At 38.1% G+C, this 25,953-nt stretch overlaps 1 protein-coding gene across 1 annotated transcript; it reads left to right on the plus strand.

Moving 5' to 3' along the window:
- Positions 1-25,643, plus strand: LOC145784023 (zinc-binding protein A33-like). Its single transcript, XM_082595780.1, has 11 exons — positions 1-247; positions 1,624-1,952; positions 5,021-5,200; positions 5,753-5,827; positions 22,064-22,276; positions 22,750-22,772; positions 22,935-23,138; positions 23,395-23,550; positions 23,946-24,048; positions 24,567-24,703; positions 25,325-25,643. Exons 1-11 carry the CDS (start codon positions 1-3, stop codon positions 25,602-25,604), a joined length of 1,947 nt encoding a protein of 648 aa, XP_082451906.1. The 3' UTR covers positions 25,605-25,643.
- The last annotated feature ends 310 nt before the right edge of the window (positions 25,644-25,953 follow it).

Here is a 25,953-nt window from a genome sequence, read left to right on the forward strand (position 1 = left end):
ATGGCAAATGGAGTAGAAACTGTAAAGAATAGTTGCCCTCAGTACCAAAACGAAAACATCCATGGTATAGCAAATGATCCGGTTAGATATGCTGGCACTGCAAGTGAAGATAACCTTGGTAGAACAACACCAGAAGTTTGCGAGGAAGTAGACCTAAGGCAGGAAAATAATAAAGATTTCCGAGAAAATACTCATCCAGCTGTGAAAGATTGTGCACAAGACAGATGCAAAACTTTGTGTAAACAAGGTAAGATTGCCTCGAGAAATTAACCGCCATGTGATGTGCCTTTCTCCTCTGCTTTGCCGTTTCATTCTTATGCATTTCGTTTTCAATTTATTGTGGAGATCAGTTATTTATTTCAATGTAGATGTAAAAATCAGTTATTTTTTCGTTACTTGAAAAGAGCTAACATGTGTATGGCTGAAAGTGTTCGTAGTTTATAGTTTATGTTCAGTTTAATATATTATGTTAAATGCCGTTTGGTTGCTTGGTTTCATCTGTTTAAGGTAAGATTCAATTTGAAATTTTATTTTTTTTACCTCATTGCAGCAAAAACTGATGCACGTTAAAACATCTCGTCGTTGATTCTGACACAGTTTTACGTTTGCCCACAACATGAAGTAACACGTCTTGTAAAACAGCTTTTAGCTAACAACAGGTGTTCAAGCCGAAAAAAAAAATGAATAGGCCGAACTCCGACTGAGGTGAAAAAATTGAGTAATGAAAACTACCATATCATCAGAGCCAAGTGAAGCTAAAGTACAAACGACTGTTTTTCTAGAAAAATTTGACAGTAGGATATGCTATAGGCCTACGTTTTGAATTAGACTAGAAAACAAGTCATTGTTTGTTTGTCATATCTTTATGCTGCATTGGGGGAAAGCGGACTTGAGCGCTATGCATCGGTGTACGCCTTCCGACGTACACCTGACCCACGCTGCAGCCGACTGCAATGTCTGTTTCCGGTTGTCTACTCTACTTATGACTTAAATTTGGTACTACCCATTACTCGAAATCGATCACTGGGTAGAGGCAATTATCGTAAAGTTTCTTGCCCAGAGAAACAACAGCAAGTGCGGGTGGCTGAAGTCGAACATGCAGGCTCTCGACTGCGAGCCCAACGCGCTAACCACTCGGCCACTGCTGCTGCTGCTAAACATAGGCTACCGTATCCAGTCGATTTGCAATGCACTATAGACGTGCTATGGCCATTTTTACTTGCTTAGCCTACTGATAAACATCCTTGCTACTTGGGAAACAAAGTAGCCTAACTTCGAAAGCAAATAACTTACGTAATGGGCGTGGGTCGTGGAGTCCAATATTGGCCGAATAAAAACCGAAATTCCAGACCTAACAACTTTGGTTTTGTTGTTTTTACAGAGCTTTTCCTTTCAATTCCTTTAAGGTTAGACTATAGCCTACGGACCGACCGAGTTTCTTTTTCAAATTAAGTCTAAACAGAACTGCAACTCTATGGTGAGGCAACTCAATGCTAAGCAACAGTTCAGTTGGCTATGTTTCTTATACTAATCTTGCTCCATTGAATATTTTAGCTTAGGCTAATTTCTTGCTTTTACACAAAATTATATCTTGAAGTTATGAGCAAAATTTTGTTTTTGCAGAACAATCATCGGATGTTTGTGGTAAAGAGTCGTTAAAAGACACAGAAGATTTCACGCAGAACAACACTGATCTAACAGAGCGACCGACAAGTTTGAAGAAAAGTTACACCTTGCCCTCAACATTGACAGGCTTTGCCGGAATTAAAAGAAATCAGAAGAATTTATTTATCAACAAAATGGAAATATTGAGCGAAACAGAAGCAGACGTTGAAGAAGCCCCAGCCACGGTACTTGGAGAAACAGCAAATGATCCCAAGCCTAACAATGAAAAAGAATTTAACAGAAAAGGAAGTAAACACAAAGTGGTATTGCCGCATGCACCGACACAAGTGAGTTAATTTTCTTACAATAGTAACTTTTGTTTACAACGCTTACCGGCTTGACAAGGAGATCCAAGAGGTAGGCTAGTTTTGGACCTGGGGTTGTTCTAGAGCAGAGGTTCCCAACCTTTTTTGCTGTTCGTACCCCTTTGTCAGGTCAGAGCATTCTTCGTACCCCCAAAAATTCTGATTGAATTTTTCAGGTAGGCTATATGTTGCTAAATTAAATTGTTTTTATAGCTCAATCAAACGTTAAACCGATATTTCACACAAAAATGCAAAACACACCAAAAGAAATTAAATGTCAATTATTTTGTTTGTCACTTCACAGTGAGATATTTGTTGCTGCTTCATTGCTGGTTCGATTTTACTCAAGCCAACACGTAAATCATCTTTCAGTTGCAGACGATTTCTGTACTTAGCCTATTCTTGATATGGTCGAAAAGTCACTTTCACAGTAATAAGTTGTTGAGAAGAGAATTAACACTGTCATGGCTTCCATAGCAAGACTTGGAAAGGCTTCATAGCCCCACACCAAAAATCTTATAGCTTTGATTTGTCAATTAGCAGTTTCAATTTTTGGCAGCTTTTCATTTGGATGATGTTCTCCTTCAAATTAACCTCATCGACAGTTTTGTTAAATCAAAAAGAAATGAATTTTTAGTCCAATGCTTGAAATAATTCAGTTCACCAGCAAAACAGTAACCATCGAAAGAATCAATCAACCACAAGTAATTTCATTTTTGACATTTTGCAGCAAAGAGTTATTTGCAATTTGATCAAGACAAGGAAAATTAGCAAGGTTTCAATTTTCAGCAGCAGAAAGTAAAAAAAAAATATTGATATGAAACAATGAGGCTTCATAGCCTACTAAATAACAACAATTATTTGTAGATAATTTTTTTTTTAAGCAAAGACCATAATGGCATAACATCATTTACAATTCCAAAATAAAACTGCACTGTGAAATCTGTTTGAAAAGCTGCTCTGTGGCCCATAGGCGTAGCCAGGGGGGGCGAACGGGGCCATGGCCCCCCCCCAAATTTTCAAAGTTTGGATTCCGAAGTTGAACTCTTTGTTGAAAATATAATATAATTTGTATAAATTTATATTGTTTTCCAAGACATCTGGCTATTAACACCCCCCAGGACTTGTTTTAGACACACAGAAAGACACCAATAAATTTTGCAAATCGTAAATCGCGCAAAGTTTACGCGATTTACGCTTCTTTTAACTAATCTGTGGAAGCAGTTTCAGAATCGCTTACTCTGTAGGGTTTTTGTGTAGCTGAGTTTTTTGTGTTCTCTAATTTTAGCCGCAGTTTTTGCCCGTTTGTGCGTAGATAAGAGCTACCTTTGATAAGTTAATAGCTGTTTATCTGCTAATAAGTTTCATACAAATATTACCCTGAAAGTGTTTCCAGGAAGCGTTATAATCCATTATTTAAGTGTAATTTTGCAAAATTTTCCGGGGGAGCATGCCCCCGGACCCCCCTAGAATACGCGTGCCTTCGGCACGCTCTAACTCCCACCAGCTTTATTGCTTCCCTTGCTTAACCCACCAGGATGCGCCACTGCACATCAGGTGGCGATGTCTTAAATCAAACATTTTGTCGTTCTCTTCAATTCATCAAATATTTGGCCCCCCCCAAAATTTTTTTCTGGCTACGCCACTGCTGTGGCCCAAGGATCTTCGTACCCCTTGATGTTTAATCTCGTACCCCCAAGGGGTACGAGTACCCCCGGTTGGGAACCCCTGTTTTAGAAGCTCAGAATCTTTTAAAAGGCCAGGGAATGAAAATAAAATCGGTCTTGATTTGCAATACAGTATTATTGTTTTTTCGTAGCTATGTGTCTTGTTTGGAATGGTCAGACTTCTTATCAGTACCGGAACTAAATTATCTTTTCATCGGCCTTGTATGTTTATATGACACAATTTTGGTGATTTCTTTACTTCCATTAATTAGCTTACGACCTTTGGCGTTAACCTATAGGCTATAGCCTGATTGATTGTGGGATTTGCCCCGTTAACTCAGTGGTAGCCTACGCGCCCGACTGAGGATGAAGCGGCGCTGGTTCGATTCTTGAGGGGTGCGCTTTTTGCTATTTTTATGTTTATTTTTAAGTTTTAAATGCCACACTAAAGAGTCCCACTGGTGCCTAACCTAAAAGAGCAGTGGGACACTTTAAAAATGCGTTTAGAGCAATAAGAAACTAGTTGCAAATAAAAACAGAGATTTTGCATCGCTTTCATGCATGCATTTATGTATTGCAAGGCATTGTTGCGACACTTTACATCAAATAAATGGTGAAATAAAATAATAGTCTTACTGGATTGCTTCAACAAAACTTCTACAAATTATAAGTGAAAAAAACTCTTTTTGGTGTCATGCTTGAACTACATAAATTTTTGCCATCAAACTACGCTAAGCGACATTGACCAGTATCTTGCTTTCACAGGCACAATTTCAGTCATGTACGTTTACCACAATTCAAGAAAACTGTAGTGTCCCAATGGTAAAGCGTCCCATTGGTCACCGATCTTCCCTACCTGTCGAAGTTTCAAATAAGTGACGCCATCACAGAGATTACAAAGTGCCATTTTTGTTGATTGATTTTTGCAAGATATTTTTTCAACTGAATGAAGAGTTGTCCATAAAATGAGTTCTGAGAGCACACGCCCCCAGAAACAGTCACTCTGTGGCCTCTCAAATAAGGTTTAACATATCAAAATTATGCCAACATTGAGGTTTAGCATATGGGTTCAACATTAGGCTTTTTGGGTCCAGCATTAAGGTTTAACCTATCCCAATACTGTAGGCTACATATAAAATTATGATACCAGCAGCAAATCATATCAAAATCTTTTGAAAACTTATTGACTTATTAAAAAGAAAAAAGTACCCTGTCTTTTGAAAGGTGAATGTAAATGTAAAAAAGGCAAACTTTTGAAAGTTTGTTTATATTTAAAGTGGGCTTATTTACAGCTATTTTCTGCTTGAAAATGATACAAAAAACACATGGTTTTGATAATTTTCGTAGTAACTTACAATCCTTATAACTGAAACATTTTACTAGCCGAGTCCCCGATGCATGTTGGCAGTATGTTCGAACCATGATGGGAGGAACGGTGGAGAGACATTGGAGGCTGTTTTATACTGTGGAGCGTGTTCAGCAACAGTTTGTTATAAATGTGCCTTTGAGAAACACCAAGAGCACAAAGTCACCCCGGTGCAAGCTGCAGCAGAAACTATTCGAGTAAGTTGTTTTTCTGCATAGTGAGTGTTCGTTGCTACGAGCTTACCTACAATGTTTCAAGCCATTTATAACCCTGATTTGCCAAATGATAAGCAATGCTTGTTTCAAAACGCAAAACTGCATTCGGAAGGCTTTTGGTAGTCAATCCGCCTTTTCAGCCATATTTTAGCCGCCGGAGTCAAGAAGCTGTTTTTGTTTGCAAGTTTCGAAACATAACAGAAGTTCCATTTGCTCATAAGTAGCCTGAATGTAGATCAGTGTTGGCGTAACGGAGAAGCTCTGAGTGAATATATAATTGAGCAGCCTGTTCTGCTATATTGATGCAAATGAGCATCTTGTATGCCACGTCTCTCTAGAGTCTAGAGTCTTGACCTCAAGTCAGCATCCCTATTAATTTTTGGGTCTATGTTTGAACGAAATAAAAATAAAAAATTTTCCTGCAATTTTCTAATAAATTGCTTTATGAGCTAGTCTATTAATTTGTATCAGGCTTAGACCTGGTGACCTCTAGACCTCAGCAGTGGTGATCATAAACTAGTGTTTATGTTTTAGATAAGCCTGGCTGAACGAAAACGGAAAATTGAGAGTACAATATCACAACTGAGCGCAAAGAGAAAAAGTGTTGAGGTAAAACGTTTGCAAAATGTCTTAAGAAGAATCATTATCATTGAAAACACAATTTTCAAAAGGCTTTCATTCAAGGATAAGAACCTTTTGAAAATCCTACCAAAAGTAACAGGTTGTTACAGTTTTTTTTAATATTAGTAACTTTATGTGCTTGAGTTTATTCTGTGTAGCATTGAGCACTTTTTTTGTGGTATTGATAATGTATATTGCATAAACAAGTGATTATAAGTTTAGTGATCACAATGTAAACTGTAACAACATTTGTACCTCATCTGGATATCCCCACAGACTCAGCCTACTGGATGAAAAGTCTGCCTAAATCAACAGAGTAGATGTGTTTACTCAGTCTCACAGGGTTACGCTTAAGTAGGCCGCAGTAGCCTATGTGTGACTTATTGAAAAGCGTAGGTGCGCACGGAGTTGCCCGTAGCCTCGGTTATAGTAGCTTGCGGTTATTCAAAATAAAATTATTTTGTTTTTGCACAAAACTGCTCTTTTTGGTTCAAGCAATTTTGTTTAGCTATCAATGCGAAACTAAACTCACAAAATAAATGCTTGTGGTCGAAAATGATGAAGCTTAAAGTGAGCGGACTTGTCCATATTCATCAATTAAGTTACTAAGGTACCCTTCCCTAATAAGGCCCGCCTTTTTGATTTTGTCGCAAATTCATCATGAAATGGAAAAAGCGGGTACCAATGTGTGTTTTATTGTGTTTTAGCATCTTTAAAGCACCTCTTTAGAATAATTTTAATAACATATTGACCACGGTTTTAAAATTATAGTTGATTTGCTAATTACTTCTGAGTGGGCCTTAAAAGGGCACCATTGCCTTAATAAGGCCAGCCATCTGAACTCAATTTTTTGAACCATAAAGTGCGGAAAAAAAACAATACACAACATCAAAACCGCAAAAAATCCCAAAAACAATTTCGTTACCATAGTTTATTACAAAAAGAAATGTTAAATTTCACGTAATGAGTTCAAGTAAGTTCTTTTCCAATCAATCGTAAGTTCGTGCAAACAAGGTTTTTTTCAATCACAAGTTCAAATAAATTTCTTCAAAGAAATTCTTTTTCAACAATAAAACATTTACATATCACAATCAGGGCATGCAAATTCATCATCATCTTTTGTTAAACCAACGCAGTCTTAATGGTTGCCTACCACATTTTGCAACTTTCACGTTGCCTCATGTCGGAGACTGTATTTTCTAAACATACTGGGCAACACCAATTTCCTACACTTGGACGTCTTTTCATAATTACTGTTTTCCCCTTTCGTTTTGCCTTTTCTCTCCCTTTTCTATACGTGTCAAACAGAGACTTCGATACAGTTGTTGCGCGATAATTAATGCTCCTTTTTCTTTGCCCCCGCTTCTTGCTTAGAGTATTTTCTGACGGTGTAGCCATAATGCTATGACATGGTGTTGATATGGGGGGCTGTGTTGAGATCCCATGACTTGTTGATGGTTGAAGAGAGATCCCATGACTTGTTTATATTTTTGGAGACATCTCATGACTTGTTAATGGTTGTTGAGACATCTTATTACTAGTTGATATTTGTGGAGACATCTCATGACTTGTTAACGATTGTGGAGACATCCCATACCTTGTTGATATTTGTGGAGACAACTCATGACTTGTTGACGGTTGGGGAGACATCCCACAACTTGTTGGTGGCTATGAAAACATTTCATGATTCGGTGATGGCAGCTGAGATTGGTCACCGACTGTATGGTCAATGTTGGTGACATCACTTGGAGCAAAGACATGGTCAGCAGTAGCCTTGTTAGCAAATGGAAAAATTCCAAATCCTAATAAAAGCGAAACCCAATTTTCGCAAAACTGGAAACAGGTAGCCGAAGTTATTTTGTGCCCTAACCACATGGTGGTGGTGTTTTGATCTGAGGCTGTACTTGTTAGCTGCCAGTAAGGGAGTATCAACTGCACTGTCTTTCTCCTAACAGCCCTTACAAGCCCACAATTGAATGCCAGGGGTACCTATCCTAATAAGACCCATGGCTGATTTTGATGGGCCTTGTTAGGGCAAGTCTTCACAATCAGTTTAACATGAACTACCTAAATACACTATCCAAGAAGGGTCAATATGTCAATACATGTTGAAACTTTAGACCCTTTAGAGTATCCTGAAACTCTAACAAAGGTAGAAAACAAACACCACTTACGAAAAACGCCGATAGATTAAAAACTGAACAAAATTTTACTCCTGCAAGATAGCTTTCAGAAATTTACAACTAACTCTGCTGGCATGTGGTTTCTTTTAGGAAACCAAATTACTTTTCTGTTCATTCACATGATTATCGCAGCCAATTAGATTACAACAGATGTTCCGTGCTTGCTTTGGTTTTCCAGATATGAAAGGGTGGGCCTTATTTAGGCACGGGCCTTATTTGGGCAGGGTACCTTATTTCGGCTAACGTGTGTTCAAAACAAGCATACTAGGACACTTTCATTCGAATTATTCTTATAAAGTGTTTTGTTTCATTTCGTATCATTTCCTTCCAACGAAGTTTCGTTTTCTTTGTAAACTAAACAATTTGTTTCAAACAGCGCAAGTTTATGAGACCACTGAGCATTAGCAAACATGTAAATTATTTAGGAAAACAACTTTGATAAACCAGAACAACATACATCGCCCATAGCTCTTTCGTAGGCTACTCTTAGGAATTTGCCATGACGCTTCTCATTGACAACAAATTGTGACGCAGTTGAAAAAGAAGTTGAAATTTTACAAATCACTTGTAGTTTCAAACCTCTTAGTGCTAAAACCACTTCGGACAATGAAAGTGGACATAATTCAAAGCAGGCAGCCACTTACGAAGGTACTCAGCCACCAACTTGTAGATTACAGCAGAAATGCGCAAAGAAACAGACAACAAAAGTAGGGAGGTTTTTTATTGTGAACTGACAACATGGGGAAAACTCGTGAGATGATTTGTGATTGGTGTCGTATTGTGCGATGACGATAGTTGATCGTGCCTTTAACGAAATTATTTAAAACTATTCGCTTTTTCCATACCGGCAATGCAGGCCTTAAAACTCGTATTTTTTTCCGGCAGCCATCGTGGCCTACCGGGAGCTCCTTCTCGGCGGCCAAATCTGCGCGCTTGGAGGCCAAAATACAAATAACGATAGCATTAAGTGAATAGAATTAAACTTGCTACAATGCTAAAATGATCATTTAGCGTTGTTGAAATCTGGGCGACGTCCTGCAATAGAATCGTTGTACCACGTTATAACCGCTTTATCGGGATTGTAATCCGGTATTGCGGGACCATCTAACGACACTAAATTGTTTCAGCTGCTCAGTAAATTGTTTCAACTGCATTACCGAATACCGCCTTTCATAAAACCTGACCATTTATACCGCTATGATGTCACAATTGAGGGTGTGAAGTCACTAACCCACAGCGTTCTCAACTAAGAAGACACGTGTTTTCTCCTCGGATGTCAACTAGTCTAGTTCTTCTTGTTAACAAGGATTCAATGTCCGCCAACATTGCATCGACATAAAAACGACAATATTGTAAATTAAATGATGATGAAATTAGCACTTTGGATTAACACTTTGTTAAAATAAAACGTGAGTACTGCTCTAGTATAATCATGCAAAAAAATCGCAAACCTGCAACTTGTGGTTTCACGTCACGGTAATTAACGCTATTACTCGCGCACTCCCGCACAATGGATGTGAATGCGAGTCGCGCGTTGGCCTAATGCGCTCACTGCGTTACCACTGGTGATCGCAACTGGATATATTCCATATATACAATAGCAAATGTTCCCGCACAATACAACAGTGGTGATTATGACGCGCTGACCTAATTCTGCGTCACTCTTTGATACCACATATTTTCGACAGTTAATCCACGCTCATTCTGTTGCGAAATTAAATAATTGGCTAGAAGAAACCGGCGGCCAAACTTGGCCGACTGAGAAGGTAGCACCGGCGGCCATTCAAGCACTACTTAGCGGCCATGGCCGCGATGGCCGCCGGCTGCTTTAAGGCTTGCATTCAATGATATGTCCGATAATAGCAACAACTACAAAATGATTGAAACTCAGGGAAACATTACTAGACAAAAAAGGTTATGGTGATGACTTCTTTATAAGCAAGTAGTCGTCTGAGCTTCTCATGGGTGAAGGCATATAGCATCTTTTCACATATAAACTAGGTGGGCAATTACCCACCTAGTCGCTTTGCTTGCCCCCCTAGACCTTTCTTTGCCCCCATAGTTTAAAACTAGGTGGGCAATTTTTAAGACTTAATGTTTGTTTAAGTTAGATCCAAGTTGAAGCATGAACAGCTAAATGGAAAGCTTCAGCATACATTTAGAACTTACCCCATAAACATTGGTCGTGAAAAACACGTAAAATTCTGAGAAAACTCGTGTAAGTACACGTATGTTTCTCGTGTTTTTACGAGCCAATGTTTATAGGGTATATGAGCCTATCTTTGATCTTACGGTACTTATAATATCTTTAATGTTTCATTCAAGCAGATTAATTAGCAATTTGTGTTGTGAGTACCTCAAATGTGTGACATTCTAAATGTCTGAATTAAGTTTATTTCCAGATTTTCATCAAAATAAAATACCAGCTCTTTAGAATCATCTAATTCTGCAAAGATTCAACTCATTATAATATCTTAGCAGTTGTGTTTCATAGATTATCGTAGTTGTTTCTTCTTTTTACTTTAGTACAAAGAACCTCTGTAACTAACTGTTGCTAGATTAAATTTTATTAGGCTACATTATTATTTATAAAATATTGTGGACGGGGAAATATATAGGAATCAATTATGGGTCTCAAAAGTTTAGTCAAGGTATAATATGCCTTTTTACCTACAATTTGCCTGAAAAAACTACATTTTTAAGCTTGCATGTTTTACGCTCGGGAAAAAAATGCCCTTTTTCCCATCATTTACGCGCGAAAAGTGCCCTTTTTAACATAACTCTTGCGCTAAAAGTGCCTTTTTTGAAAATTTTCCCACCTAGTCCCAATTTTGTGAAAAGATGCTATGGGTGAAGGCCGTATAGGTTTTTGAATTTATCCTGGGGTAAAGGAGTAAATTTCATCTATCAATTAGATTAACTTGATTAAGCAAGAAAAATAAAACCGCTTAATAAATGTCCAAAACTTTGACCGGCAAATAGCTGGTAACCTACTAGTTCAGGTCCTTAGGGGAATCTTTAGGCTAAACGTGTTACACGTTGTTTTTTTGCATATTTTTGCAGTTGATCAACCCAACTTTGATTTTAGTGGGTGCCGCAACTTTTTGGGTCACGTGATCACCCCCAAATCGGGGATTTCCCCAGAAATCACGTTTCAGCTCTTTTTACGTCATTTTTGTGCAATTACATATTCGATTTTTGTATATTTTAACTTAAAAAGCACATACTAATAAGTGAGACAAAATAAACACAAAATAATTTATTTGATGACGTCATTGTGACGTCATCAAATATTTTTTTTTGCTTTTTTAACCTATTTTGGTCGTTTGCTGTTGGTTTTAGTTGGAGTACCGGTTACTACAACCATTTCACAATTCCTAAAAGTAGTTTCGTCATGATTGCGTCTTTTATGACGTCATCATTACATTATTAAAACTAGACAACTTCAAATTCAGGAACCAAAGGTAAGTTTATTCCGAAAAAAGCGATCAAATACTCTCATTATTAGTTTTGCAAATGCTTAAAATTTTACAATTGCAAGCAATAACAATAATTCCAGTACAGTATGACGCAATAACGACGTCATCAAGGGAATAACCAGAAGAGCAGCTACCAGGGGTGAATTTCCCTTTTGGTCATGCCACTTTAAAATTTAAAATAATTATGTAGCCCTAATTATGATCTACAAATCCAATTAATACACGACCCCAGATGATGCAATGTCAGAGTCTTAACACTGTTAATTCAAGATGAAAAAACTAGCGGTTTTCGATGTTAAATTCCTACCATACGTAATTTGATATTAAAAAAAATCGTGTACGACAAGTTTTTTCAAGTTACAAGATAGAGTTTAGAAAGTCAAAAGCATTTCTTGAATGATGATTGTGGATTGGAGATGAAACGTCAATGTGGATTGAAGATGAAACATCAGAGAGGATTGGATATTTTGTGGTCGAATTGCATGTTTCGTACTCGCATGAACAAAGACTTGTGCATTTTATGGATTTTTTCTTACAGGGACATCGAGAGCCACAAGTAGACTGACAAAACGGAACAAGCTGATTTGCATCATTATGTTTCCAACCCCAAGCTAAAGGAGAAGGTAGTTGCTGAACATTTACGAGGCTTGATTTCCGTATTTCAGCTTGATGTCCGTATTTCAGCTTGATGTATCGCTCTGCGTGTATGTTGCATCAAAGCAGCTGACGTTGGTGGCAGCTTTTCAATAGTGCAACCATTGGTAAACATCATATAACGGCATTCGTCTACATCCGTGATAGTAGGACTATTGCCATAAAGAGCTATGACATACTTTTGTATGTCATTTATAGAACTAGGTGAGCTTGAGAAATTCAGAGAGTTAAATAAGCCACACATTGCGGTAAGATTAAGCATCCAACAATCCCAAGCCTTTTTTTCCGAAGACGAAACAGTATCACAGATTGTGATAGCATAAAACAAAGGTAAAGAAGCGCAAATCATCTGAGATTGAGGTGAAGATGAAACAATATCATGGATTGGAATGAAGCGAGTTTTTTCTCCAACTCCAAATTCAACCCATAGTTTACAGATTTCTAACTTGTCAAAACACGAAATTGCAATAATTACCACATCAGTATCTACTGTTTTGACTATGGCATCGGATTTTCCATGTTTCACATGGAGAAACATACGGGTGTCTGCCTCTTCGTGATCACATGGGGAAACATCAGACATGTCCAATGTTTGATTGTTAAGAGCTGTATCTAATGATGTTACAACAATCGTAAACAAGTTTGGATCGACTGAAGTTATCACAGCTTGTTGAACCAGTTGATATAACGCAGTTTTGTTGCTGTCATTTCCCAAAAACTCAGACCAGTTGAGAGGAAGACGAGTATTACTTGTGACAGCCACGTAACATCCAGACCCTGTTTCTTGCAGAAGATAAGCCTCAGATAGCTACTGCCATCACAGAACATGCCAGCAGTGTGATGTCAGCCGATTATGAAGTAGTGAAAGAATCTGCCTCGAAAACCGATCACTACATTCCTTGATGGAGGGTTCTTGTTGCATCGAGTGCCATGGAAACTGGAGACAGTTATGGGTCTATTGCACTGTCGTATGCAGATTTTACCATTCGTCATTATCGCTTAGCAACGGTGGTCTTTGATGGATATGGTGGTCCGTCTATCAAAGACAATACCCATCAAAGACGCGGCATGAACGTCCACCCGGTTGTTCACTTTACTGTAGACACCCAGTTCATTGGAAAGAAGGAGCAGTTCTTGCCTCGAGCTTCCAACAAGGAAGGATTAATTTCTGCTCAACTGAGGAATAGAAGCTGCAATGTGATGAACGCTCCAGGTGATGCAGATGTTGACATCGTCAAGACGGCAGATGGACAGCCCTCATCGACATAGTACGGCTTTAATTGGTGAAGACACGGACCTTTTAATATTGATACTACGCTATGCTGACACTGACCCAGACATTAAAGACCTCTACTTCCACTCCGAAAAGGCTTACGCAACCAAAATACACGACATCAACAAACTTAAAGCAATCATCGGACCAGACATAATTATGCTTACAGCTCCTCTTCATTCATGCATTCACCGGTTGTGATTCAACGTCAAGGATATTTGGTATCGGGAAGAAGACGCTTTCCAGAAACTAGTGAAAAGTCAACCAATAATCAAAGAATGTGCAAATTGCTTTATTCTCCCAAATCAGACAGACCACATCATTAAGGATCTTGGAAACAAAGCTATGACCGTTATGTTTGGCAACGATGGCAGTAGTAACCTAGAAACACAGCGATACAATACATTGGTCAAGAAAATTAAAACAGCCAAATCCTTTGTTCACCCTGAACGCTTGCCACCTACATCATCCTTTACCAAATTCCACTGCCTCAGAGTTTACTACCAGATTATGGTCAGGATGGGTAGGCTACTGACGATGGTATGGATGCTCTAGACTGGGGATGGAAAGTAGACAATAATCAGATGGTTCCAATCATGACGAACATGAAAGCTGCCCCGGACAACCTACTGAAAGTGATCACTGCAATTGCGAATCGTGTTCACCTCACTGTAGTTGCCGGAGATATGTGCTACCATACCATGCTGGATGTGGACCATGCCAAACTGGTTCATGTGTCCATACAGCAGTCACATAATTACAGACGATGACATCGAGAGTCACAGCGATGAGCATTAGTAATACTTGATCCATTTGCTTTCTTTACACTGATTATGTCAAGAGTCTACATGACCACATCGTATGAGCTCTTTATGCCTGCTCAGTTAACCCAAATACATATAGAAATTTACCGGGTTTATTAATAAACAATACATTGTTATTGTACATTTTTAATTGTTTTGGCAGCCATCTTGGATTGCCATATTGAATTTATAGGCTATCAGACAATTTAACAATTCTGAGAATGGTCTCATTGACTTCACAAGGTATAAAAACCTAGATATAGACACCAAAACTACACGTTTTGGTCATATGATAACCTAGTTATGGTCAATTTACTGTCATTTTAATGGTTTGGCAGCCATCTTGGTTTGCCATATTGAATTTATAGGCTATCAGATAATTCAACAATTCTGACAATAGTCTCATTGACTTCACAGGGTATACAAACCTAGATATAGACATCAAAACTACATGTTTTGGTCATATGATGACCTAGTTATGTTCAATTTACTATGTTATTTTAATGGTTTAGCGGCCATCTTGGATTGCCATATTGAATTTATAAGCTATCAGATGAATTAACAATTCTGATAATGGTTTCATTGACTTTACAGGGTATAAAAACCTAGATATAGACACCAAAACTACATGTTTTGGTCATAGGATGACCTAGTTATGGTCAATTTACTATTATTTTAATGGTTTGGCGGCCATCTTGGATGGCCATATTGAATTTATAGGCTATCAGATAATTCAACAATTCTGAGAATAGTCTCATTGACTTCACAGGGTATAATAACCTAGATATAGATACCAAAACTACATGTTTTGGTGATACGATGACCTAGTTATGGTCAATTTACTATGTTATTTTAATGGTTTAGCGGCCATCTTGGATTGCCATGTTGAATTTATAGGCCATCAGATGATTTAACAATTCTGAGAATGGTTTCATTGACTTTACAGGGTATAAAAACCTAGATATAGACACCAAAACTACATGTTTTGGTCATATGATGACCTAGTTATGGTCAATTTACTGTTATTTTAATGGTTTGGCGGCCATCTTGGATGGCCATATTGAATTTATAGGCTATCAGATAATTCAACAATTCTGAGAATAGTCTCATTGACTTCACAGGGTATAAAAACCTAGATACAGACACCAAAACTACATGTTTTGGTCATATGATGGCCGAGTTATGGTCAATTTACTGTTTTGTTCAATGGTTTAGCGGCCATCTTGAAAATAACCACTTTCCGGAAGTTGGATTCCTTAAGATTTTGAATATGTTAGTACTGACACTCAATACTAATGAAATCAGTTGAAAAACCATTGGTAACTTATTGTAACCAAAAAAGTAACACCAACAACAAACAAGCGACTACAATAAGAAAAAAACAAGCAAAAAATTAATACATGACGTCACAATGACGTCATTAATAACATAATTTTGTGCGATTTTTATCTCGTGTATTTTGTAGTGGCAGTCAGTCCAAATGTAAAAAAATAACGTATCTAATTGCATAAAAATGCCGTGAAAAGAGCTCAAAATTGACTTGGGGGGAATCCCCGATTTGGGGGTGATCACGTGACCCAAAAAGTTGCGGCACCCACTAAAATTGAAGTTAGATTCATCAGCTACAAAAAAATGCAAAAAAACAACGTGTAACACGTTTAGCCTAAAGATGCTCATTTTTGCCCCTAAGGGCCTGAACTATACGTTAAAAGTAGATTTTTCTTGAGACAGTGGTGGGTAAGTGACAAATAAGAATATAGCTTAAGGGAACGTTCAAATATTACGTAACGCCTTCGAAGGGGAGGGGGGGTTTATGCAAAGCGTTACGTTAGCGTCACATCGGGGGGGGGAGGGGGTTCAAGCAAAACGTTACGTAACGCTTTCGAGTAGGAAATGGTAGTTTTTTGTGCTGAATTCGTAGTGAAAAAGCGTTACATGGGGGAGGGGGGGGATTGAAAAAAGCGTTACGTTGGCGTTACATGGGGGAGGGGGGGTCAAAAATTCGGAAAACATGCGTTACGTAATATTTTAACGTTCCCTAAATAGGCTGAGAATCTCTGATCTATTCTTTTATTACCTCATGATACCAATGTCAACCTAGGGTAAGTAAACACTTAGAGTCCAGTAGAGAGGATTTTGAGAGGCCGTTGGGTGACCGCTTTTGGCACCAAGTCATCTGTGTACCTCCTCGTGGTGCGGTTGGAAGCAGTGCGGCTGACTAAACACAGAGGCGCTGAAGAAAGGAACTGGCCTACCTACTTCAGTACTATGGCCAAGTCTACAATGATGCAAACGTTTAACAAAAATACGAGAAACGGCGTAAATGGGTCTCCGAGTTCTAGAAACCGGAGCCCCTCGCCCGGTAGTCGGAGTCATCAATTGCAGGGCTCCTTCGATCGTCATTCAACAACTGTAATTAATGCAAAAACATTCCGACAACGAACTCAAAGAATTGCCATATGGAATGTACGAACACTTTACCAACAAGGAAAACTGGACAATATTATGCTAGAAATGGACAGAATGAGAATGAACTGCTTGGGTCTTTGCGAAGTAAGATGGACAAAAACTGGTCAATTCATGAAAGATGGTAAAACAATTATATATTCTGGAGGTAATGAACATCAAAGAGGTGTTGCTGTGATTATTGACAAACAGCTTTCTAAATCAATACTGGGTAGTTGGCCTAAATCTGATCGTTTGCTTCTCGTAAAACTGAAAGCTAGTCCTTTCAATATCAATCTGATTGTTGCTTATGCACCAACAACGGATGCAGATGATTTCTAATTGGTGATTTCTACGACTCACTGGATGAATTGTACAAAGAATGTAAATCACAGGAAGTGAATATTGTGATGGGTGATTTTAATGCTAAAGTTGGCTGCAACAAACACGGAAAAACTGTTGGACCTCACGGCCTTGGGTCACAAAACGATCGCGGTGAGATGCTCATTGACTGGTGTGAAGGAAAAAAGCTTGCTGTTATAAACACATGGTTTGCAGCACACCCTCGGCATCGATATACTTGGACAAGTCCTGGTGACCGATCAAGAAATCAAATTGACTACATTATGATAAATGAAAGATATAGGTCTTCCATTTCTAATGCAAGAGCCTATCCAGGTGCTGATGCAAACAGTGATCATAACCCTGTAATTGCAACAATTAAAATTCGTTTAAACACTTTAAAACAACCGAAATGCAAACCGAAATATTTGTTAACTGCTCTGAAAGACCTGTAACAAGAACAGATTTTTGTCATGCTGGTCCTGGATAATCTCCCAGCTAACTAAAAGAAAGAAACAGTAGATAATCAGTGGGACAATCTCAAAACAAGTATTCTAACAGCAGCAGATAAAGTTATACCAGAAGAAACCAGACGAACTAAACAGCCTCACTAGATGACTGAAGAAATAAAAAATCGTATGTCAGAAAGAAGACAGTCAAAAACAAACCGAGAAAAATATAACAAAATTCATCAATCTATTCAAGAAAAGTGCAAATCTGCAAAAGAACGATGGTTAGAAGAAAAGTGTGAAAAAATTGAAAGGCTTAAAGACATCAGCCCGAAGGAACTGTTCAAGGAAATACGCTTAATATCCAAAACCGGTCCTGTATTAACCTCGAAGTGCATTCGATCTTCTGATGGCAAAATTCTCTATGAACCGAAAGATGTGAAGAAACGTTGGGAAGAATATATTACTGACCTTTTTCAAGATGACAGAGAAAATATTGATCATAATATGATTAATTGTGAAACTGGACCACCAATATTAGGGAAGAAGTACAGTGGGCTTTAGATAATTCAAAAACCGGCAAGGCAGTAGGCCCAGATGAAATTGTGGTGGAAATGTTGATTGCCTTGAAAGAAGATTGAATAAGCTTGTTGTGGAATCTCATTAATACCATTTATGAAAGTGGTGAATTACCTAAGGATCTGCTGAAATCTCTTTTTATTGCCCTTCCGAGAAAACCAAACACACTTGAATGTGGAAATCATAGAACGATAAGTCTAATGTCACATACATTAAAACTGCTCTTGAAAATTGTCCTCCTAAGAATACGAAGAAAGATTTTACCGGAAATATCTGCTTGCCAATACGCATTCATGCCTGACAGAGGAACGAGAAATGCAATTTTTGTAGTTTGCATGCTGTGTGAACGTTCAATTCAACACCAACAGGATGTATTTCAGTGTTTCGTAGATTATCAGAAAGCTTTCGATAAAGTACGCCATTTCCAGCTTCTTTCGTCACTAAAACGAATTGGTATTGATGATAAAGATTTCCGTATGATACACAATCTATACTACAAGCACCAAGCCGCTGTCATGCTTCCCGATGGAATCACTGAATGGATGGAAATATCAAGAGGTGTTCGACAGGGCTGTGTCATGAGCCCAGATCTCTTCAATTTGTACAGTGAACTCATCCTTAGAGAACTGGAAGATATTGATGAAGGAATTAATATAAACGGAAAACTTATAAATAACATTCGATATGCAGACGACACAGTCTTGCTTGCAATGTCACAATGTGGTTTGCAAATTTTACTAGATGCAGTTCAAACATCCAGTGAAAAATATAGACTAAAAATAAACAGTAACAAAACTAAAACTCTGGCAGTCTCGAAACGTCTTCCTGAACCAACAAATGATAACAAAACTGAACAGGTTCAAAAATTCAATTATTTGGGCTCAATACTGAATCCACGCACCCGACGTGAAGAAGAAATTAGACGACGCAATTGCATTATCAAAGTCGAGTTTCAACACCATGACAAAAATCTTTAAAGATCGAAAGCTCTCCAAAACTTTAAAAATTCGTTTGTTAAAATGTTTGTTTGGTCAATTTTGATGTACGGATGTGAAACCTGGACGCTAACAACAAAAACCCGAAAAAAGCTTGAAGCTGCAGAAATGTGGTTTTACCGAAGAATTCTTAAAATTCCATGGACAGCTTTTCGAACCAACAGAGCAGTTCTCCAACAGATGGGCCAGGAGCAGCAGATAATGAGATCTATAGAAATGCGGCAACTGAAGTTCTTGGGTCACAGCATAAGAAAAGGCGAACTTGAAGATTTATCTTTAAGTGGAAAAATAATAGAAAAACGGTCAAGAGGAGCTCAAAGATTCACATTTTTGCACAATTTTCAACCACTAATCAAAAACCCTACTAAAATTTGGCAAGACGCACGAGATCGATCAAACTGGAACATCATTGTACATCGAGGGCTGTATCAGCAATGATACCTACAGAGAGAGAGAGAGGATCACAACTCTAAACTCATCATGTAAGACACGCAGGCCTTCCACTCCATTTGAATCACGGACTTTTTGTCGTATTCAGGCTTACGTACGATGGTTGAAGATTGAGATAAAATTTTAGGGAGGTCAAGGAAGCCATTCAGCCAAGTCTTTAAGTGTTTTGCTAAAAACACAGTCACATGCTCTTGAGCGGTGTCGAACAAGCGCCCTATCAAACGTCACCATAGGCTATGCAGCTGACCTCTGACTATTGATTCGCTGGAGGCATAAAGTTCAGGCCAGAGAATGTCAACTCCGGTCTGAGACCGGAACATTTGGCCTACCTCATTTAATCAACGTTTTAACTATGTGGTTGTTGGCAGTAGCATTGACAGGGCGGTCTATAGAGATTATTTTTGAACTCGGGATGATTTTAAAAGCTGTAACCATTTCAAGGAGCCCGGAAGCTTGAAGTAACCACCTTGTATTTGTTGGATGTGGCGCGTTTTTCTTTGAAGTGCGAGCCTGAGAGTCTCATTGATACCGGACTCAAATTATCCTCTCAACGGACCTGATTGTTGGTACGCCACTTTTATCAAGCAGTGAAGCGATAACCAAGCACTCTAGAAATTGCCTTTTGGCAATGCTTATGTTCTTTTAAAGGGAGTTTATTTAAGAGTGAACGTTTGAGAAGATTTCAAATTTGGCTGCGTTTTCTATCCACCTGATGTAGTAAGCTTACTGTGTTTAAGGTACCGATGGAAAATTTTTATTAACTTCCTTGAACCCCTTTTCAATCTTACAAGTACGTTTAAGACCAATGTTACAGCCAACATATGTAATTACTTATTAATTATGTATTACTTACTTATTTATGTTGATTAATTATTACTTAATTATGTATTACTTATTTATGTTGCATTACTACAATGCAACATAAAATTACATTCATCTAAGGCAGCGGTTCCCAACCTGGGGTCCGCGGACCCCTTGGGGGTCCATGAGAAAGCATTTGGAGGTCCGTGATTACCTTGATGAATTTTGGGGAAAAAAAACGAAAAGCGATCTTTTTACTTTCATTTCTCTCTTTAAATGCAAATGTGTCAAGCTCAAGCCTGCGAAAATAAACTGTGCCGGTATGCATTACAATAAATCTATGCTGCTGCCTACAGTGTGTACATTGGCTTTAAACTACATCTACTACACTGCATGTCGTTTACAGTCAAATCAGGATCGGCTCGTCTATTACGTAATAGAAAGCATGCGGTGCAACCAAAGTTTACCTCATAAGCTTCGGCATGGCACTTTGGGTCACCTTGATATTCAAATACTGCTGACATTTCTTGAACAATTCATTCATTTTCTTATTTGAGCAACTGTTTAACCTGATATTTGCCGCAGGAGTCATAGCGCCAATGCAATATGACACAGTACAGTAGTTGAGTACCGTAGCATAATTATTACAATAGTCAATAGTATGTCAATTGAGTTTCAGGCAAAATTTAGGTAGGGGTCCGCAGAATTAATAATTTGTCTAAAGGGGTCCGTGACAACAAAAAGGTTGGGAACCACTGATCTAAGGTCATGAACTTGCCCACAGCAATATAGACAGTATAGGCACAAACACCTCCGGCCCGGAGCCGGAGTATAAAAAAGGCGCCGGAGTTTGGCCAGATCCGGGGTTGTTCCATGACTACCACGGACATGAATGACATTGCCTGCGATATGTTACTCTTAGTCCTATTGCTGGTTCTATGCTCTTGTGGAAACGGTTGAATTGCATCCACACTAATCTCAGCAGGGACTGGTTGATGAAACGGGTCTGTAAGATTGGAGATTCAATGAATGAAAAGCCTTCTCAATTAGGGTAGCCGAGGAGACTACAGGCTTACATATGTTTACAGAACATCGACAAGAACAATTTTGGTAAAGAGGTCACTTTCTTCAACCACAGACAGTCAGACATATACAATCAAGCAACCACACGGCATTTAACATAATCCATTAAAATTGAACATAAACTATAAGCTACAAACGTTTTCGGCCATACACACGTTAGCCCTTATCAAGTAACAAAAAATAACTGCTTATCATATCTACAATGAAAATGAATTACACGTAATTTAAACGCCATGTGATGTGCCTTTCTCCTTTGCTCTGCCGTTTCATTTTATGCAATTCGTTTTTCAATTCAGTGTTTAGATCAGGTATTCATTTTCATTGTCGATATGATAAGCAGTTATTTTTTGTTACTCGATAAGGGCTAACGTGTGTATGGCCGAAAACGTTTGTAGCTTATAGTTTATGTTCAATTTTAATGGATTATGTTAAATGCCGTGTGGTTGCTTGGTTGTATATGTCTGTGATCGAAAAGCACATTTCATAATTGTTCATTAAGTTTTGATGGCTAGCGAAACAAAACGCTCGCTGTTCTCTCATGAGTAGGTCATTCTCGTGCTGACGTCAGGTAGATCGCCCCATTTAAACGAAGTATCCTAGGTGCGCTATACCACATTTATTTCTTCAAACTTAAATTCCTATAAAGCAATTTTTAACAAGAAATTAAAAAACAATCCCTTATTTGCAGGCCAGCAACGAAAATCTGCAGCAGCGTATTCACTTACAATTTGATCAAGTCGTCCAACAATTACGTAAAAAAGAAGCAGAGATGATGATAGAAGTTGATAAAATGAAACAAAAACAGACTGGTTTAATCCACGGGATGCAAAGCCAACAAGAAACCGCCTGGGGCCAAATAGATGCAGTTCTTAAAACCCAAGATGATGTAAAAATGCTTGAGGTAGGTCATTCAAAGGAGTAGGTCATACTTGAGTATTTTTATTCAACATTAACAGTGAAAGAAAAGAGTAAGCTAATACTTTGCAAATTTCTAAAAAATAAAAAAAACTTTTTAAACAAAATTGACATAAAGGAAAAAAATTAAAAGATAATAGGCTACAAAAAAAGGATGGGGCGCAATGTTGCAAGGGTTAAATCACTGATAAGTATAATCTTTGCTATATGTTGGCCGAAAAAACTTTTTTTAATTTTTTTATTTGGAATTTATTTGTACAGTAGAATTAAAACTTGTTCAAATGCATCCTTATAAGGTACCGGAACAAATCTTAGTATATAGGCTTGACAAGGCAACAAGTAAAACACTGAATTATCTTGACCATCGAGCTATAGCCTATGGATAGCCTCGGCCTATTAGGCCTACAAATTTGTAGATCATTTTTCTTTTTGGAAAATCTCTTGTTTTTTTTCTTTCAGGAATATAATGGATTGACGGTAATGTAAGTATTTTCAATACTGCAATTAATCTGTATTCTGGTACTGTCCACCAGCCTAGCTCTACACGTTTTTGTAATCGAGGGCTGTGCTTTTCGATTAGATTTCCGATACTACAGTAGATAAGAGCTTGAATGTTACTTGGAGTGTCTGTTGTTTTGTTCCAGCAACTTTAAGCATCCGGACTCTTCTTTCAGTCCGCCTGTATCTCCTCCCAAAAATGGAGAGAATATTCTCACCAAGATAGAAAGTTCTCGAACTGCAGTTGACCTCGATAAAGTTCAAGATGAAATTGAGAAAATCACCATCATTGGATCAGATATAGATTCTAATTCTGATGGAAGTTCTATATTGAATGGTTTAACCCCAAGGTAATTGGCAACTAAATCAGCTTTAAGGTTAGAATCAAAACGTGGAGATTGAATACCTAATGATTTTAAATATGTTGATGGGATCTACATGCAGGTTAGATTTCCATGCATTTTGTATTGTGATGGTCAGAAACGAAAAACAAACTGAAAAGCTACTGATTGTGATAGGTCTATGTCTTTTTAGTTAAAATGGCTCACTGTTAAGTTATTTGAGAAACATTTGTAAAACAAAACTTAAACGCATTAATGTTGACAGACAAAGCAAGAAAAGATTTACGTTTAAACTGGACGCCAACACTGCTCATTCAGCCTTGCGGGTGTCAACTAATCATACCTCAGTGGAATACATTGGATCAGAACGAAATGGCGCCACCACACGACATGCGAACGGTCTAGCGCAAATACCAACAAGGTGCATAACAGAACAGAGCACGTATACGTTTACTCATAAACCTATTGCGCAACAATAGCGCTTTCAGAGATGATGCAAGTGACAACCTAATCAATAGTGAATAATTTCTGTTGCCAGTAGCGCTGACGGGCGGTCCAAAAGGTAGCCTACTTTTGGGCTCTAGCCCGGAAGCTTCAAGAAACCACTTCGTATTTGTTCGATATGGTGCGTTTTTATTAGAAACCTCTGAATTTGGACACAGGAGTTTCATTGGATAATTTTTGCGGTAACAGCCACACAGCAAATCATAAAGTTATGATAATTCCAACATCTTGCGGTCCATTATTGCTTACTGCTATCGTCTTTTCAAATAGTGGACTACTATCTTTGCTAAGCCAAATGAATTTTTTTCATAGCAATCCATACAGTTCGAAGTTTCAAGGTTTGACTAACGGAATAAGCGGAAAATTAAAGCGAACTCAATTCGCAACTGTTATTGGAGACTCTTCTATAACTCAGGTAAGTTGGTCGATAAAAAGGCTACAAATCCGTGATTTGATTATGCAAGACAAAGACAAGAAGTTGATCTCTTCTGGAACTTTGTGGACCCGATTTGAAATGTTTATCAATGAAGCTCTGTATTGCCCGTAGTAAATAGCTGTTAAAGCTTATTGTGTTCGTTTTAGCTCGGTTGAAAACGCCATAAGAGAGTGAAAAAAAGTAAGGAAATGGTGTACGAACTGTCGTTAATGGCAAACCCCGTGATCATATTTTAGAACGCGGGTGAGCGTTCCACCTAGATTCATATTTGACCTGTTGTGGCTCGGCAGATGGTACGAAAACCGCTCTTGTTACAATGCAGCAGCTTTGCTGTCGACCAACAGCTACAACATAACTTATTAACCAACTCCAGCTAAGCTGAAAGCTGATGTCACATGTCAAGAATAGAGATAACCAACTGATCATGTTATTGACATCACGTGACTGATCTGCAAGCATTCAGACTTGTAATTTATGCTTCACCCTCACATTTTAAGGGAAAGCAATATTGGGAGATTTCTGTGAATCGAAGCATGGAATACAGGCTTGGTGTTGCTTACAAACAGACTCAAGGAACAAAAAGTTTAGCAGACGAACATAACTGTTGGGCTTTGTACCTCTCTTATCCTGACAGGTATGGCAAAAATATTATTCATTAAAGATAAGTTAGCATCTCAAATGACCACTCAGTATTCCCAACATTGTTGTGTCTCAACTTACAACAAATTTGGTTGCTCATTTTTGGAACCTAACGCAGCAAGAATTGTGTCTCCCACTCTTGATAATGCACAACGGCCCCGATCAACCTAGTAGGCCTAATCGTCTATTAAGTTTTTATTCTATATCATAAACTTTCTCAAACACCAGTTTGTGAAACTTCTTCCCATTTCCTTAACTTATATATTTTCTCGAGGTGTTCCGACCGTACCAAATGTATTTAGCAAATCATTTCTTTCTCGAGCATGCTTTAACGCTTCCACGTTCGCGCTTTTACCTTTTTTCAGACCCTTGTAATGTTGTTGCAAGTGATATTGTTCTTTTCGCTTTGATGGTCGGAAATAAAACATGAAACTTTTGACGTGTAGGTGTAGACTTATGTAAATGAAGTTTTCTTCATAATGGGTTTAAACAGTGTTGCCATCGGGTTGTTAAATTATTTATTATTTGCTGAAAAATAAAGACAATATAAATGATTATTTTACAAGTTTCATGACAAACAAAATCTCAATGAACTACGGTATCCATTGTTTTAAAGGTTTTCAGCAATCCACAAACATCACAAAGAATATATCTTCGTGCCGTCACATACAGCAACACAAGCTAACAAAGTTGTTCGCATTGGAATCTTTCTAGACTACGAAAAGGGCGTTTTGTCGTTTTACAATGCGAGCACAGCAGCAGAGAAACGCCACCTGTATACGTTTCGGACTTTCTTCAACAGACCCGTGTGGCCAATGTTATCATTGAGACAAGGGAAGCTGCAAATATTAACTGGTCTTCCGGTGCCAAGAAACCTAGTATGGAAAACAAGATGACGGCAATTAATTTTTTTCACTTCCATCATCACATTGAAACGTGTATTATTGTCTTTGAAATGTATTTGTTCCCTGACGGTTTGCAGAATTGCCGTAATCTGGCTTGTATAGGGCCTACATCCTACATTTACTTGTGATAGAAATATCATGCAAATATGGAATTTGAATGATTAATGTTTTCGTGAGCTTTTGTTCAGACCTACTTTAATAATCTTCTTTTTATTTTTATTGTACAATGCTTTTAAATTTGCAAGTAGATAAATTATACAGCGATACTACACTGAAATATTATGATGTCCGTTTTTGCATTTGATTTACCTTTATCTCGATCGTATCATTTCAATAAATA

Source organism: Aplidium turbinatum, chromosome 15 (genome assembly GCF_918807975.1).
Source record: "Aplidium turbinatum chromosome 15, kaAplTurb1.1, whole genome shotgun sequence".
Taxonomy (NCBI): Eukaryota; Metazoa; Chordata; class Ascidiacea; order Aplousobranchia; family Polyclinidae; genus Aplidium; species Aplidium turbinatum.

Excerpts from the sequence above, each read along its gene's own strand:
- LOC145784023 (XM_082595780.1), top strand. The coding sequence starts at position 1 with ATGGCAAATGGAGTAGAAACTGTAAAGAATAGTTGCCCTCAGTACCAA. Across the intron at positions 5,201-5,752 it reads CTGCAGCAGAAACTATTCGA|ATAAGCCTGGCTGAACGAAA; the intron begins GTAAGTTGTTTT and ends TTTATGTTTTAG. Across the intron at positions 5,828-22,063 it reads CAAAGAGAAAAAGTGTTGAG|GCCAGCAACGAAAATCTGCA; the intron begins GTAAAACGTTTG and ends CCTTATTTGCAG.